Source organism: Coregonus lavaretus (genome assembly GCF_964263955.1).
Source record: "Coregonus lavaretus genome assembly, chromosome: 2".
Classification (NCBI taxonomy): domain Eukaryota; kingdom Metazoa; phylum Chordata; class Actinopteri; order Salmoniformes; family Salmonidae; genus Coregonus; species Coregonus lavaretus.
This window is the reverse complement of record NC_139989.1, coordinates 57,959,326-57,977,187: the sequence shown is the minus strand read 5'-3', so window position 1 is coordinate 57,977,187 and position 17,862 is coordinate 57,959,326. Positions and strand designations below refer to the sequence as shown.

Genomic DNA, 17,862 nt, shown 5'->3' with positions numbered 1-17,862 from the left:
GTTTCCACCGCTCTATCGTTCACATTTCGAAAAATATCGTAGATTTAAAATAACAAAGTGATGCATGCAAACATTATTTTTTTATGGTAACTTACATGGAAAATCCTCATAAAAAAAGATATTGTCATCAGAAATGTAGATTAGGCTACTAGTATTCCATCAATGATCGTTATAATCACTCAATGCGGACAATTATACATTTGTGGCTATCATTTAATCCACCAGACTCGTGCCTCGCCCCCTCCAGTGTAGATTTAAATAGTCCTTTGTTTACATCATGCAGTCCCTCTGTCCGCGGAAGGAGGCTTTTGATAGTGCAGTGTGATTCCTACCAGCTGTTTCCCGCCTTGAAAGACATCCGATCAGCTGCAACTACACACATACACACGTACATGCAGAAGGAAAGAGAGAGAGATTGAGAGCGCCACACAACGAGGGAATCCTATCAGCTGGAAGTAGAGTAAGATTACAACTCCGAGCGCTCTGCTACTACATAAGGAATTTTCCGAATTATGAAATTATTCTAGATTTATGAGCAAGGGAATTTGCACCTGAAACTGGAACAGATTTAGTTGGCTAATTCATTTGAACCGGGAATTGGGGGACACACAACTGGAGAGGAAAGCATGGAGTATTTCATGGTACCAGCACAGAAGGTGCCCTCCTTGCAACATTTTAGGAAAACGGATAAAGAAGTGATTGGGGGTCTTTGCAGGTGTGTATGCACTTTTACTATTTCGCCTTATTTTATATGATAACAATTTGTTTATCTCTGCTTGTGGAGCGCACTTAGCGACTGTGGCGTGGCAACATGCTTGATATGATCTGTATGTTATTGTGTACTGTACACGACCCACTGTCAGGGAGCGAGACAAATATGATCTTTATTGAAAATCGATTAAGTACTCATATTAGGTAGAAGACGATTCAGTGCATTCCTGTGTAACGTAATTTTACCATTACTTTAGCGAAATTGAGACATTTAGTAGCTAACAAACATACCCCACGTGGTTACATGCACAACACGCTGCTACGAGAGATTCCTGGCTATTTTGATATTTTCCCAACGGTTACGTTATGTTTTCGATAAGCTTACTAATTTACATAGGCGCAGGAGAGGTTGCACATGCATAACAAAGGTGTCACACCAGAGTTTAGCTCACACGTAAGTCCTAGGGGGTACTGTTTGCTCAGTTCGTTGGGGAGCGCGCTGAAGTTATTGTGGGCAGTGCGGCCATGCTTGTGCTAAAGTGTTGGGGGATCTTGCGTAGTCTTCTTTCCAGTAACTTCACATTTCCTGATAATTTATGGAAATTCACGGCGAAAGTTTAAGTAATCGCATTTATGCAACGAAATCACAGTTTCGCTGGTATTCTTGGCCACATTTTGGTGCACTCTAGTGCCATATGCACTGCGTCTTTCATCCCGCAGCTCAGCCATGCTGCGGCATGGACAGAGGAAGAAGTCGCATTGTTGTAATGGCGGAGGGCTCGATTAGTGTGTTTTTTAACGCGGTAGTGTGTGGGCGCGATACATTCTAAAACAGATTGGTACGTTTGAGATTTATTGTGTTGCCGCGAGTCATTCCGCAACCGATTGAGAAATGTAATAGTGGTCTTTTTAATAAGGGGGTGTGTATGGTGGAAGGCCAGTCGATGCATTTGCAACCTTTTCTAGACAGGGGAGGTGGAGATGAGGGATAAAGTGTGGTCTGCGCACGTGGTCTGGGAAATGTAGTTCTATTTTCGAATTGTGTAAAATTCTGAATGTAGGATTTTGTATAAAATTGTGCAAGCAACACTCAATTCTAGTCTTTATGGCCATAATACATTCTCAAACATAATTTCTCACTTACAAATATATATTTATGATAATACATTAATATGTTTATGTTACTGTTGCAATAATTTGAATTGTATTTATTTTCATTGAGAACCCTGTTGAAAGCAACTCATCTAATATACTGTTCCTAGTCTGTCAAGCTATGGTGGTTGTATTTGTGAATGGGCTCGCTAGTCGCTACCACCCAGTCGTGATTTGGCAGAGGCTGTGTTTGCTGGCTGGTTTCTGGGATGTAAGGAAGCAGCAGACATGGTCTCTCTCCCCATCTGTGTCTGCACAATTGTTCCCTGTGTTTGCTCTGAGGCAGCTGAGTCAGTACTGATAAGAGCCTTGCTACAAGAAAGCGTCCAAGTGATACTGCCATTAGATACAGAGGATGTTAGTGGAAGTTCAATTATACATTTCCCATCCCAAATGGAATATGTGTGGGAGCCATGCTGAACAAATCAGGATGACGAATGCTTTTATGGTTGGAATTCTCACAGGCTGTGTTCCGTGGGTTCAGAGTTCTGAAACAATGGGGTTTGGCCAGGGGATCTAGCAGGAAAGTCAGCATTGTGTTGTGCAGTGGGCCATGTGAAGCGTCTGCTAGGGTTTTATAAGAAAACTGCATCAAAGCCTGTTCTGCACTTTCATGCTGTTTTCTCAGGGCATAGTCAGCTTGGTACATACAAAGCATGGCACATGACATTGTTGTTACTGTATTTCTAGCATTGAAATTGACCATCACAGTGGATCTGTTTTGAAAGCTCAACAATGCTTTGTTTTCTGGCCTGTTTTGATAGTTCATACTTAGCTACACTGTGGCTCACAGTAGGTTCATTTATGTTTGGCGCAGTGGTCTAAGCGTGCTAGCTGTGCCACTAGAGATCCTGGTTCGAATCCAGGCTCTGTCGTAGCCGGCCGCGACCAGGAGACCCATGGGGCGGCGCACAATTGGCCCAGGGTAGGGGAGGGAATGGCCGGCAGGGATGTAGCTCAGTTGGTAGAGCATGGCGTTTGCAACGTCAGGGTTGTGGGTTCGATTCCCATGGGGGCCAGTATGAAAAATAAAAATGTATGCACTAACTGTAAGTCGCTCTGGATAAGAGTGTCTGCTAAATGACGTAAATGTTTTGAATATATACTCCATTCAAAACTGGCCCAAAAAGGTCAACTTGTGACTTGAGGTCAACTTGAAGAGCTCGCTTGATATCTAGACCTTCGACCCCTAGTGTGTAACCTTACGACCTCTTCTCTTCCTCCCCCCAGCCTGGCGAACATTCCCCTGACCCCCGAGACTGCGCGCGACCAGGAGCGGCGGATCCGTCGGGAGATCGCCAACAGCAACGAGCGGCGGCGCATGCAGAGCATCAACTCCGGCTTCCAATCGCTCAAGACGCTCATCCCCCACAGCGACGGAGAGAAACTCAGCAAGGTGGGTCCGAGGGAGGAAAGGAAGGGAGAGAAACTCAGCAAGGTAGGTCAGACTTTGATTTGACTTGTTTATTAGATAATAACAAATGAAAAAACGCATAGCAAAAGACAACGTGCATTAATGAAATCATAAGAGGACACAATAAATGCAGAAAAGTCTGCCACACATTGTGGTCCAAGAGAGAAGGAAATGGAGAGAACTTTTAGCAAGGTCAGATAGGAAGGAGTTGGAGAGATCAGTCAGACAGGGAAAGTGGGATAGTAGGTTAAAGTCTAGAGAGGTCAGACAGACAGGGAAAGTGGGATAGTAGGTTAAAGTCTAGAGAGGTCAGACAGACAGGGAAAGTGGGATAGTAGGTTAAAGTCTAGAGAGGTCAGACAGACAGGGAAAGTGGGATAGTAGGTTAAAGTCTAGAGAGGTCAGACAGACAGGGAAAGTGGGATAGTAGGTTAAAGTCTAGAGAGGTCAGACAGACAGGGAAAGTAGGTTAAAGTCTAGAGAGATCAGTCAGACAGGGAGATTGGGTTAGTAGGTTAAACTTGAAGCTTTAAGGTCAGATTGCCATGCCTGTTCAACTCCCAGTACATACGGTCCTCTCCTAGTACAGTACGGTCCTCTGTAGCTCAGCTGGTAGAGCACGGCGCTTGTAACGCCAAGGTAGTGGGTTCGATCCCCGGGACCACCCATACACAAAAATGTATGCACGCATGACTGTAAGTCGCTTTGGATAAAAGCGTCTGCTAAATGGCATATTATTTATTATTATGATTCTAGATATGTAACACGTACTGATAAGTTGCTAGCAAGTCTTCCCTTTGAAGTTGTACAGGCTCTTGTTGCTGCTATGTATAATTTTGTCGTAGTTGAATCAGTGTTTACTCCTCTACAGGCGGCCATCTTGCAGCAGACAGCAGAGTACATCTTTGCTCTGGAGCAGGAGAAGACACGGCTACTGCAGCAGAACAGCCAGCTCAAACGCTTCATTCAGGTGAGACCCAGTCATCATTTGGTGTCACCAGTAGTTCCTACCAGCACGTGGATCTCTGTGCTCAGAATCATTACTTGGTTTTTTAACAATAGTAATCTGGCCTCAGTAGATGAGAAATGTTCTACTCTTCTCAGCGCTTAAAATTCAGTTTACATTTCTGTGTCCATTCCTTAGTTCATAGACTGTTCATCAAACACACTGCAATGGAAGGAATCACCCGCCGTAGTCCAAATCAACCCTATCTTAGTCCTCCATGACTGACTCTCCCTCCCTCGTTTCGCTCCCTCTCTTGCTCCAACAGGAGTTCAGCGGCTCCTCCCCAAAGAGGAGGCGCGGGGCGGAGGAGAAGGATGAAGGGATCGGTTCCCCAGACATTCTGGAGGAGGAGAAGACGGAGGACCTGCGGAGGGAGATGATGGAGCTGAGACAGCAGCTGGACAAGGAGCGCTCTGTCCGCATGATGCTGGAGGAGCATTTGAGACAGGAGGAGGTAGGAACAGAGATGCACAATCACAACAAGGAATTGTCAGGACACACCATATTCAGTGTTTGCACAGAGTGATTGAAGTACTTGAATTTGGAGCTCAGAAAATCAAGTACTGGAAAACCTTGAGTTGAAACTCAGATGTTTCCTCAATTTGGTCCTTGAAAAAGCCTTGAAATTATTGTAAGCTCTCCTGCTCCGATATAATTATCCATTGATTTAATTTCTATTCAGTTTTTGTGAGAGATTTAGACACTTTCGTTTGTTTCCCACCATTTCAATTGACAGGTGTTGGGTTAGTTTGTTGCAGTAAAACCATTTTATGAGGACGACAACTTGGCTTTCCATACAAAGCGTTCCATTACAAAGGAAACTGATTTTCGGGGTTGCTTTCTCATTTGAAAAAACATGATACAAACCCTTCAACATCTCAAATGGCGAGGGTGAGATTAATGCTACTGCTAGGCTACATGGACAGGGTGAGATTAATGCTACTGCTAGGTTACATGGACAGGGTGAGATTAATGCTACTGCTAGCCTACATGGACAGGGTGAGATTAATGCTACTGCTAGGCTACATGGACAGGGTGAGATTAATGCTACTGCTAGCCTACATGGACAGGGTGAGATTAATGCTACTGCTAGCCTACATGGACAGGCTTTATCAGTGTGTTTGTGTCGCCAACATCTCTACCGGTAGGCTACAAAATTCGCCATACGTGCATCCAATCAATTAGAATGGCAATGCATAGTACCATTGGGAAGGCCTATAAAAGAAATGCATTAGTTTTAGTGGTAATGCACACTCAGGGATTGAAATTAAGCTGTCAATGGCACTTGCCCATATGGTAAATTGGGAGCAGTTTTAACTTGCCTGAAGATTATGATCACTTGCCCAAAAATTGTATTTTGTTTTACCTTCACACATGCCATAAATTGAATTGTCTTTCACTCCAACATATGGGCATGAAATAACATATTTGGGAAGCTAAAAAAATTGCCAGCTACTCAGACTTTTTACCAGCCCCCAAAAAAGTTCTGCCAGATATAGACCAAAAAACTAAAGTTTGCATCACAGAAAACTCATAAACATGTTTTGTTCTATCTATTTAACTTGCTGAGACAATCATGTGGATTATTTATACACTCCTAACTGTCTACATGAGCCTAATAATAGCCAAGTGAAAAAAATATAATTCTATTTTTGGCAAACTATCCCTTCAATGATGAGAGGCTCGTGATGGAGTTGCTTTTTCCACAAACCTTTTTCTCATGGCAATTTTACTGCTAGCACACTGGACAGCTAAATCAAATGAATACTCAGTCTAAACTGAAAAGCAGTTGCTTGAGTTGCGAGCTGATTTGCAAAATGAAGGACTGCAAGCGCTACCTGGGCAAGTCAAACGGTCTTTCTCACTGTCCACATTTACTCCCGTTTTAACAGTGTGTTTTTCCCTTAAGATTGAAGAAACTTTCAAAGTTCTTGAAATGTTCCGTATTGACTGACTTTCATGTCTTAAAGTAATGATGGACTGTCGTTTCTCTTTGCTTATTTGAGCTGTTCTTGCCATAATATGGACTTGGTCTTTTACCAAATAGGGCTATCGTCTGTATACCCCCCCTACCTTGTCACAACACAACTGATTGGCTCAAACGCATTAAGATGGAAAGAAATTCCACAAATTAACTTTTAACAAGGCACTCCTGTTAATTGAAATGCATTCCAGGTGACTACCTCATGAAGCTGGTTGAGAGAATGCCAAGAGTGTGCAAAGCTGTCATCAAGGCAAAGGGTGGCTATTTGAAGAATCTCAAAATATATTTTGATTTGTTTAACACTTTTTTGGTTACTACATGATTCCATAGGTGTTATTTCATAGTTTTGATGTCTTCACTATTATTCTACAATGCAAACATTTTTAAAAGTTAAAATAAAGAAAAACCCTTGAATGAGTAGGTGTGTCCAAAATGTTGACTGGTAGTGTACATCAGAGAAGACTGAAATATAACAAAGCCGTTTGACATAGAAACACTGGATTTTGGCTGTTTAATTTTTTATATGTATATATATATATTACGGAAAAAAAATAACATTACACCCATGAGGCCACTAGAGGACGATTTGATCATTTGACTTCAGGAAAGGGGTACTACAGTGGGGAGAACAAGTATTTGATACACTGCCGATTTTGCAGGTTTTCCTACTTACAAAGCATGTAGAGGTCTGTAATTTTTATCATAGGTACACTTCAACTGTGAGAGATGGAATCTAAAACAAAAATCCAGAAAATCACATTGTATGATTTTTAAGTAATTAATTTGCATTTTATTGCATGACATAAGTATTTGATCACCTACCAACCAGTAGGAATTCCGTCTCTCACAGACCTGTTAGTTTTTCGTTAAGAAGCCCTCCTGTTCTCCTCTCATTACCTGTATTAACTGCACCTGTTTGAACTCGTTACCTATATAAAAGACACCTGTCCACACACTCAATCAAACAGACTCCAACCTCTCCACAATGGCCAAGACCAGAGAGCTGTGTAAGGACATCAGGGATAAAATTGTAGACCTGCACAAGGCTGGGATGGGCTACAGGACAATAGGCAAGCAGCTTGGTGAGAAGGCAACAACTGTTGGCGCAATTATTAGAAAATGGAAGAAGTTCAAGATGACGGTCAATCACCCTCGGTCTGGGGCTCCATGCAAGATCTCACCTCGTGGGGCATCAATGATCATGAGGAAGGTGAGGGATCAGCCCAGAACTACACGGCAGGACCTGGTCAATGACCTGAAGAGTGCTGGGACCACAGTCTCAAAGAAAACCATTAGTAACACACTACGCCGTCATGGATGAAAATCCTGCAGCGCACGCAAGGTCCCCCTGCTCAAGCCAGCGCATGTACAGGCCCGTCTGAAGTTTGCCAATGACCATCTGGATGATCCAGAGGAGGAATGGGAGGTCATGTGGTCTGATGAGACAAAAATAGAGCTTTTTGGTCTAAACCACTCGCCGTGTTTGGAGGAAGAAGAAGGATGAGTACAACCCCAAGAACACCATCCCAACCGTGAAGCATGGAGGTGGAAACATCATCATTCTTTGGGGATGCTTTTCTGCAAAGGGGACAGGACGACTGCACCGTATTGAGGGGAGGATGGATGGGGCCATGTATCGCAAGATCTTGGCCAACAACCTCCTTCCCTCAGTAAGAGCATTGAAGATGGGTCGTGGCTGGGTCTTCCAGCATGACAACGACCCGAAACACACAGCCAGGGCAACTAAGGAGTGGCTCCGTAAGAAGCATCTCAAGGTTTTGGAGTGGCCTAGCCAGTCTCCAGACTTGAACCCAATAGAAAATCTCTGGAGGGAGCTGAAAGTCCGTATTGCCCAGCGACAGCCTCAAAACCTGAAGGATCTGGAGAAGGTCTGTATGGAGGAGTGGGCCAAAATCCCTGCTGCAGTGTGTGCAAACCTGGTCAAGACCTACAGGAAACGTATGATCTCTGTAATTGCAAACAAAAGTTTCTGTACCAAATATTAAGTTCAGATTTTCTGATGTATCAAATACTTATGTCATGCAATAAAATGCAAATTAATTACTTAAAAATCATACAATGTGATTTTCTGGATTTTTAGATCCTGTCTCTCACAGTTGAAGTGTACCTATGATAAAAATTACAGATCTCTACATGCTTTGTAAGTAGGAAAACCTGCAAAATCGGCAGTGTATCAAATACTTGTTCTCCCCACTGTATGTGCTTGAAGATTTTTTATATAGCCTCCTGAGTGGCGCAGTGGTCAAAGGCACTGCATCGCAGTGCTAACTGTGCCACTAGAGATCCTGGTTCGAATCCAGGCTCTGTCGCAGCCTGCCGCGACCGGGAGACTCATGGGCGGCGCACAATTGGCCCAGCGTCGTCCAGGGTAGGGGAGGGAATGGCCGGCAGGGATGTAGCTCTGTTGATAGAGCATGGCGTTTGCAACGCCAGGGTTGTGGGTTCGATTCCCACGGGGGGCCAGTATAAAAATAAAATAAAAAATGTATTCACTAACTGTTAGTCGCTCTGGATAAGAGCGTCTGCTAAATGACTAAAATGTAATGTAAAATGAAAGAGTCCTTGAATTTGACTTGCCAATGTAAGTACGAACCCTGTGTATCTGATTAACTACACTGAACAAAAATATAGTGTTAGTCTCATGTTTCATGCGCTGAAATAAAATATCCCAGAAAAAGCACAAAAAGCTTATTTCTCTAAAATGTTGTGCACAAATTAGTTTAAATCCCTGTTAGTGAGCATTTCTCCTTTGCCAAGATAATCCACCCACCTGACAGGTGTGGCATATCAAGAAGCTGATTAAACAGCATGATCATTACACAGGTGCACCTTGTGCTGGGGACAATAAAAGGCCACTCTAAAATGTGCAGTTTTGTCACACAACACAATGCCACAGATATCTCAAGTTTTGAGGGAGCATGCAATTGGCATGCTGACTGCAGGAATGTCCACCAGAGATGTTGCCAGAGAATAGAATGTACATTTTCCTACCATAAGCCACCTCCAACGTCGTTTTAGAGAATTTGGCAGTACGTCCAACTGGCCAAACAACCGCAGACCACGTGTATGGCGTTGTGTGGGCGAGTGGTTTGCTGATGTCAACGTTGTGAACAGAGTGCCCCATGATGGCGGTGGGGTTATGCTATGGGCAGGCATAAGCTATGGACAATGAGCACAATTGCATTTTATCTATGGCAATATGAATGCACAGAGATATCGTGTCAAGATTCTGAGGCCCATTGTCGTGCCATTCATCCTCTGCCATCACCTCATGTTTCAGCATGATAATGCACGGCCCCATGTCGCAAGAATCTGTACACAATTCCTGGAAGCTGAAAATGTGGCAGTTTTATTTTTTATTTTTTTGGCCTGCATGCTCACCAGACGACAGTGTCACCCGTTGAGCGTGTTTGAGATGCTCTGGATTGACGTGTACGACAGCGTGTTCCAGTTCCTGCCAATATCCAGCAACTTCGCACATGTGGTGATATGATTTGAAGGTGTCAGGCGCAGGAGGGTAAATAACAGAATAACGGGTTTATTCCGTTGACACAGCGGTACGCAGCAATGCGTCAAACACTCCAGCGCACTGGAAACAACAAGGCACACGGGTGAATATCCCGGCGATACAAAATACAAGCGCTCCACCGAGCTAAACTAACCTCCACAATAAACAATCACACACAAAGACAAGGGGGCAGAGGGAACACTTATACAGGTACTGATGAGGGGATATGAACCAGGTGTGTGTAATAAACAAGACAAAACAAATGGAATGATGAGATGAGGAGCGGCAGTGGCTAGAAGACCGGTGACGACGAACGCCGAGGCCTGCCCGAACAAGGAGAGGAGGCAGCTTCGGAGGAAGTCATGACAGCACAGCCATTGAAGAGGAGTAGGACAACATTCCACAGGCCACAATCAACAGCCTGATCAACTCTATGAAAAGGAGATGTGTCGCGCTGCATGACGCAAATGGTGGTCACACCAGATACTGACTGGTTTTCCAATCCACGCCCCTACCTTTTTTAAAAGGTATTTGTGACCAACAGATGCATAGCTGTATTCCCAGTCATGTGAAATCCATAGATTAGGGCCTAATTAATTTATCTCAATTGACTGATTTCCTGATTCTCAGTAAAGTCTTTGAAATTGTTGCATATTGCGTTTATATTTATGTTCAGTATATAAAGACCCTATTGTGTCCAATCCAAGGCTTTAATGACCATACTCATTAGCAATGTTGCACAGAGATGCAATAATAGATGACTGTGCATATTCAATAATGGCCGTGTTATTGTCTCCAGTCTGAGTCCTACCTCTGTTAACCACTCAGGTCTGCTGTGTTGTGGTCGGTGGTACTCAGCCTGAACATGTGTTAGGAACTCACTCCAAGAAGCAGGAGAGAGCCAGCACCACAGCTCACAGCCCACAGGTGAGAGAAAGAGACTGAGAGACATACAATCACACTCACATATCAACACACACACACATTAATGATATGACTGACATATGTTCTGATGTGACATACATTATTGTCTCCAGAGGCGTCAGGAAGACTCTAAATCGCCACAGTGGAAACGCATCAACACAACCCGTCTGAGAATGACCTATAGCTGAGCTCAAGGTTTACCGTGGTCAACAGCTCTGACACATTTCCAGTCGACTCTCCATTACCGGCGCACAGATCACTTTACGTTTCTATCACATCCCTGAGAGCCCGGGAATCATTCTAGAGCCCCATATTGTTTTGTTTTTGCCTGATTCTGTTAACCCCCCCCCCCCCCCCCCCAAATTCAGTTTTCTCCGTTTTGTTTTTCCAGGTTTCTGTTTTTTCAGGTTTTCGCTCTCAAAGTCACACATGTTTTATAGAAAAACAACACAATTGGATGTTCTAAGTCCACAACATTGCTTAGACCACACCAGGAGACAACTTTTGAGGTCTGGAAAAAAGAAAGGTTGATTTTGGGGTGTAGTTACCCTTGAATTGAACTGCACACCAGCCAGAGACTGTTGTTTGGGTAGCAATGTTTCTGTAGCGCTCATTTGATTGCAGAGTTTGCCAAACAAATGGCCACTCGATTTATGCAAATAATCATGATATCATTCTGCCAGGTAGGCTACTTTTTTAGTTAACATGTAATTTAAAGGTTTTGGGGAAAACCTTTCCATCTACCAGAAGACTGTTGTCATTACATTAGCATCATCGCTAGCGGCTACACGAAGTGGTAGATAAACGTGCACACACAGACATGGACATTCCTGTGCCGTTGCCTCTTCAGAAAGTTGAAGGAAAATACGAATCACTGATGCATTTTGTGCGTCAGGATAATCTTGGGCAAATGAATGTATTTTCTAATAAATGTAGTTGATTTCCAGCTAAGTTCAATACATTTTTGAATTTCGTTTTAATGTCTGGATTCCGTGATTCCGTCAGCGTTCTCCTCAACGCAGATTTTTATAGGGCCCTAGAAATCCCAGTCTCTGCGGTGACTGTCTCTCTCCCCCTCTCCCTCCCTCCCAGTGGCATCTCAGATTGAATAGGGAACAACATGATGACAAACAGTGTCACTTGGACTCAGGCTGCAGAACATGTAGTGAGAGGAACATAGTAAGGTCTATGGTTAGTGTTATTGTTGTTCACCAGAGGGCACCAGAAGCTCCTAGGAAAGAGGTGTTGGGAAGATGAGTGTGCTGATATATTTTCTTGTTATTACCTAAATAATAAAGCTTGGATATAATCTGTTGTAGGTCATCATGTGGCGTTTTAGGATGACTGAACCAAATGGCTTGCTCTTTCTAAATATCTGCTTTTCATTGAGTGAAAGTGTCAGACAGCGTGTTTTAGGGGATCGGTTTGGGCAAGGAGAGGTGCAGAATCACTCATCTTGATCCCATGAATATGTAGTTATTTGGGATGGAAGGTGATTTGTAGATCTGTGATTCTGTGCAGTCCGACTCTAATGTAGTCACTCTCTAACATGCACAACGTATATCTCTGTGACCTCTTCATCCTCCTGTTCCTCCAGGTGCTGGCCCCTAGGTCACCACCCGCCCCCACCCACCACGCCACGGTCATCGTCCCGGCCCCCGCACCGGCCCCGCCTCCCCATCATGTCACCGTGGTAACCATGGGCCCTGCCTCGGTCATCAACACAGCATCCACGTCTCGCCAGAACCTGGACACCATTGTGCAGGTGAGACATGGAAGACGTCAACAGCTGTGGAGAAATTGTAGTTCTATCAAATGCAGGGAAAAAACTGTTCGCTCTCTGAATTTATGGGGAATTTAGCAACTGTTATCTTTGGTATGCTGCAGATAGATTTTTCTTCAGTCAGGTGGCAATTGTCAGTGCATTTCCACGTGTGAACACCAGATGGTGCTGTACTCACTGCGTCTGCCACTGCTGTTTGTCACTCACTTTCTGCTTCCTTCCATATCTCTCTCTCTTTCCCTCCACCTCCAGGCCATCCAGCACATTGAGAGCATCCAGGAGAAGGTGGGGGAGGAGGAGCAGCGGCGGGCGGTGATCGTCACCCAGGGGCGCGCCCTCACAGACACAGCGGGGTCCGACACGGCTTCCGACAGCGAGGGGCCAGAGGACTGCTCACTGCCCTGAGGCCTCCCATCACACACAGGGGCCACGAGAGGGGGCCCTGTACAACACCCACAATACTCTGGCTATATGGACATTTATTAGGTTGGCTAGACGGATCAGACTCACACACACACTGAACTAGGATAGTCTACTGTAACCGGATACTTACACATACACACTTCTTTCTGTCTCTCTCTTTTTTGCTTTCTTGCTTCTTCTCAAACCGGACCAAAACAATCAGTGGAAAGGTGATGGGTTGACCTGACAGTTCCACATAGCTCAAGCAGCCAGCAGCCTTCCCATCGGTCACGACGCACCCATCCAACCCACTCCCTCTCTGGGACCTGCTGCTCTAGAGGGCTGCATGAGTATAGAGGTCTCACACCCAGGTCCAGCCTGGTCCCCTGGCTCAGTCGTCCAATGGAGACTCTTTTTCACCTTCTCCAAAACCAACCAAGCAATTTATGCCCAGCAAGCAGGAGAGCGCGCCTGGATAGGAAAGGTGTACCCCAACCAGCAGCACAGCCATCCCAGGCGACCCCATACCCCCCATACTAGAGATCATCTCTCCAAGAAATCTTCTACTTCCTGTATCTCTTCACCATATCTCTGCCCAGAGGGGATCTCCCCTGAGCGATGAGACACTGTGAGCATTCAAAGACACATTCTGAATCAGATCCAACACACCTTAGTAAGAGAAAATGTTGTCGATTTTCTGTTTGACTTCACAAAGAATTTGTAAGAGTTTGCGTTAGAGGTTTTCCTTTTGATCTTGTGTTCTCTGGTGGATAAATCACAGGGATTGTACTGAAACGTGACAACAAAGAAAAGGCCCCATATTGACACAGCTAGAGGTCGCTATCTAGTCTCTGTTCATTTCAGTGGTGCTGTTAGGAGACCAAGCTAAAGCTAAGCTTGCTATGGAAAGAGGAGGAGTGCACTTACGCTTCCCTCTTTCTCTTTTTACTGGGCTGGGTTCCCAGTACACATTTATGTAGGCCACGCTCTCCCCTAACTACAAAAAAGTATGTTGGTTCCCTCAGTAGTACAGTACAGCACAGAACCTGTATCACTGATTCACCTTTTTGTCTGTTGCTTCGGACATTTTGGCATCTAGCTTGTTGTATAAGTTAATCGATGGGTACGTCTGAGTTTTTAAAACCCTTTCTGTGTGTTTTTGCTCTTATACACATAGGGTAGGCTGGTGTATCCAGCTCCACACTGTCATTAGGTGGGTTGTGTTCGGGGCGAGGAAAGCCCTGTATTTGGGACAGGCCTCTTTTTGATATTGTAGGAGAACACACACACCCTCCTGTGCAATTAATGGTCCCGCATCTTATAAAGCTCCTCCCATCATCTGATAAAGCTCCTCCCACAATTTGTCTCAGAGTTTTGGAAACATCTCTCTGATGTTTGTGAGTTTAGATCCTGAACGGCCAATGATATCGATTGACTGAGCATTTCACTCTATGTATTCACTAATAGGAACAGGCGTCCTGAACGGGGGCAGGGCAAACACTGGTATCACGATACTACTCGGCATCGTAATACTTGGCTTGGTATCACATAATTAGTCAAATGTTGATATTGTGACAACCCCCACTGAAAATAGGCACATTTTCTTGCAGTTTCCAATAATTTTTTGCGTGTTTCCGCGCGAAATTTTTTGGTCACCTTTTTGGGCACTCACCAGTTAGCATCCCTGGCTATTGTCGGTTTTTAATATTGTGCTTTTGAGCGTGTATCATTCTCTCTGTAAAGTCTGTCTTAATATGATTGTTTTGTTGTGCCTCAAATACGGCAGTGGTTTTACAGGAACCACAGACACTTTTTCAAAACATTTTTTGAGAGGTCCCGGAGTTTGCCCAGGCTGACCTGATTGAAACCATGATCTATTGGAGGTTCTCCTATCCCCTGGAGTGAGGGGTGAGTGCAGACATACCGATGTACAGTAAGGGTGTGTTCAAGAGACCCAGATTCTGTGCAGATTGTCAGATCCTTGCAATACCTGCAGAAATTGTGCAGAATATGCCCATCTGGATTGCATCCAGTATAACACACTGCCTGGGGTGTGCGGAGAGAGAGGAGGGGCAGCGGCTTGCCATAACACAGCTTCTAATGTGCATGGTAGGCACTGTGAGGCCAGCCTTAACTCAGCCCTGGAGTCAGAGCGAGAAAGAGGTAGAGGCTGGCTACACCTATAGGGAAAGCCTGAACACTGTTCAATAGGATTGATACGGTAAACCTTTTTGTCGAGAACCTCTCAATATAAACACACACTTGGCGGCTTATGCATGGCTTTAGTGTGCTGTGGATGCATTGTTTTTAGACATTCCAGAAGATTCTACCATTACATTTAGCATCTTTAACTGGCACTTTTCAAGAGCAAAAAGCAACGGTTTTGGCCACAATACGGCCAAAAACAAAGGGATCGATTTTGATGCAAAATAATTTGATGGCAAATTGGATTGATATGTTGATTGTCCCTTATGTCTTCCCTTTGAGTGTAGAGGGAGTCCTTTACTGCTGGACAGATTAGACGCATCTCCCTCTTATCCTTCCTTCTTGGTATTTACAGTGGAGTCACACTGGCCACATTCAAGGCCACTTCATTGCAGCCGCCTGCCAGACCTCACAACGCCTGGATAGGTGTTTTTGTATCAGCTTACCACAAAATTATACAGCCAACTGATGCCCGACTGGAAAGTCAATGACGTGGCACGCAACCATAGGTTGCTGCGTGCAGTGAGACTGCAATATAGTCCACCTGGAACGCGACCACTGTGTTCACCCAGGCAGAAAACAAGCTGAATGGTTACTGCGATACATATACAGTACTTTCCCTTAGCCATGTTGAGTTCCATTATTTGGAAATGGTCAGTGATTCTTGGGGTGTGCCCTCTATAAACCTTATAATCTGGATTGGAGGGGGCAGTCCTCAATATTGATTGCTGAACAAAATGTTATTTTGTCTGTAGAAACCTTTTCGTACCCCTTTTCAGTACCTGTGTTCAAACATTTCCTCTGCTGATGCCAAGCACTGTCCCATTGATTTTTTGGTGTATCTTCTAGGCTATCCAATATTTCTGTAAGATACATAACAGATTGTCTGTGAGGAGGGCGGGGTCAGGGAGGGGGGTCATTGAATGGGGGGTTACGATTCTAAAGCACTTACTGTACTATATATGGGAGAGGGTTCCTCTTATTTTTCTTAAAGGGGGCCTCTCCTTGGCTGAAGCTCTTGATATGTTGTGAGACTAAAACCACACAGCTGTGTATTTTCCTGTGTCTGACCCGGTCATATACCCTGGGTGTATTCATTTGGCACCAAACGGAAGAAAATGGACTGAAACAGCACTACCTGACCTTGCCCAATAAGAAACAGTTGTTTTCGTTTTCCATTGCTACGGTGTGCCCTAGTGAATACGACCCCTGTCTGTCTGTCCCTCATCTCTTTGTCTGTATGTAGTCAACACAAGACTCTCATCCTGTCTTCCCTCGCCCTCCTCTCCTCCCCAGCTCCTCTTTATCTGTTGTCTTAATTATGTTTTGTTGGACAGTCAGTCCACACGGTCGTTGAGAAGCTATTATATTTTGAGTTTTTTTAAAGAAGAATAAACTTGTGGGCGGATAAAGAGGCTTGTGCCTTTTGTAAAGACAGAATAATAAAGTTTGTACTTCATTTTTTACAAGTTGGTCTCGTTTCTGTTTGTTATCGCTATCACTTTGTGTAGCTAGCATGTTAGCATTTAAGAGCAATTTAACTATGTCAGATGAATATCTGTTTTTAACTTATGAAATGTTTAAGGCAGTGCAATTTCTATGATACCGGTGATGTTATAGCAAAGGGTTAAAAAAGGGTTGTGTTCTGTAGTCATAAAACAGGTTTTATTGAACATGGCCCAGGTTCTCGCTCTCCTTCCTTCCCTCCTGTTGGTTCACTCTCCAGCTCTCTGGTTTATGTACAAGTGTCCCTTTGTGATTGGTTGTCGTGCCAGAAGCCCCCTGCCGCCTGTGCCGATCCCCTGTCAGGCTGGTCCGGTGCTAAATAAAGATGGCCCACCGTCACCATCGGAGTCTGTGACAGTTTGCAGCACTGGTGACTCCAGTAGGTGGCATGTCACTGTCCTCTAGTACTAGGGTGTCTATGCAGTGTTCATTTTCAGTCTCTCTCTCTCCCGCTCTTCCTCTCTCTCATTCCCTCACTCATACTATCTCGGCCTGTCTAGCGCACAGGTTCACACTAGACATGTGATTGCCATTCAAAAATGTCCCATTGGAATTGTGTAATAACTGTTCTGGTGCCCAGACCCACTTTGAATCATGCCCCCATGATGGTACTGCAGGAATAATGACACTTGCCATGTTATGACAGGCACTATCCATGCTGTCTGGGTGGAATTTAGCAGCTGTCAAATGGCAGATTTGGTCGTCAAAAGAAAGGATTCTCAATGACTCCATTGTTTCCTCTCTTTTGCTCAAGCTATAATTGAAGCTCTAGAAGTTTCTGAATCTGGACGTTTCTGAAACTAGAAGTTATCAAACCAAGGGACACCTTCTGACTTCAGTGCTCTGCAGGGTTGGGGTCAATTCCATTTCAATTCCAGTCAATTCAGGAAGTACACTGAAGTTCCAGTTCCAATTCTCAATGCTTTTCAATTAGGAAAATGTGGAATTGGAATTTAGTTTAAGTTTTGAATTTACTGGAATTAAAATGGAATTGATCCCAACCCTGGTGTTCTGTTATTCAGCGCTATTCTACGTAGGGCCAGGAGTTCTTCTGATCACTTGACCTGACTGGACCCCAACATGCACCTGGCCTGACTGGACCCCAACATGCACCTGGCCTGACTGGACCCCAACATGCACCTGGTCTGACTGGACCCCAACATGTACCTGGCCTGACTGGACCCCAACATGCACCTGGTCTGACTGGACCCCAACATGTACCTGGCCTGACTGGACCCCAACATGC

At 44.5% G+C, this 17,862-nt stretch overlaps 1 protein-coding gene across 2 annotated transcripts; it reads left to right on the top strand.

Annotated features, from left to right (window-relative positions):
- Positions 1-328: 328 nt before the first annotated feature.
- Positions 329-16,571, top strand: LOC311144596 (transcription factor AP-4-like). 2 transcript variants are annotated; one of them, XM_084180629.1, is made up of 7 exons: positions 329-715; positions 3,094-3,259; positions 4,149-4,247; positions 4,549-4,737; positions 10,625-10,723; positions 12,318-12,485; positions 12,756-16,571. In XM_084180629.1, the coding sequence occupies exons 1-7, from the start codon at positions 627-629 to the stop codon at positions 12,906-12,908; spliced, it is 963 nt and encodes a 320-aa protein (XP_084036755.1). In that variant the 5' UTR covers positions 329-626; the 3' UTR covers positions 12,909-16,571. The 2 variants fall into 2 exon arrangements, with proteins under 2 accessions (XP_084036755.1, XP_084036754.1); XM_084180628.1 differs by having other exon boundaries at positions 3,094-3,301.
- Positions 16,572-17,862: the final 1,291 nt, after the last annotated feature.

What these genes read in the sequence shown, in the direction of transcription:
- LOC311144596 (XM_084180628.1), top strand. Translation starts at nt 627, where the DNA reads ATGGAGTATTTCATGGTACCAGCACAGAAGGTGCCCTCCTTGCAACAT. An exon ending in GTGATTGGGGGTCTTTGCAG is followed by an intron (nt 716 to 3,093) that starts GTGTGTATGCAC and finishes TCCTCCCCCCAG; the next exon opens with CCTGGCGAACATTCCCCTGA. An exon ending in AGCTCAAACGCTTCATTCAG is followed by an intron (nt 4,248 to 4,548) that starts GTGAGACCCAGT and finishes TTGCTCCAACAG; the next exon opens with GAGTTCAGCGGCTCCTCCCC.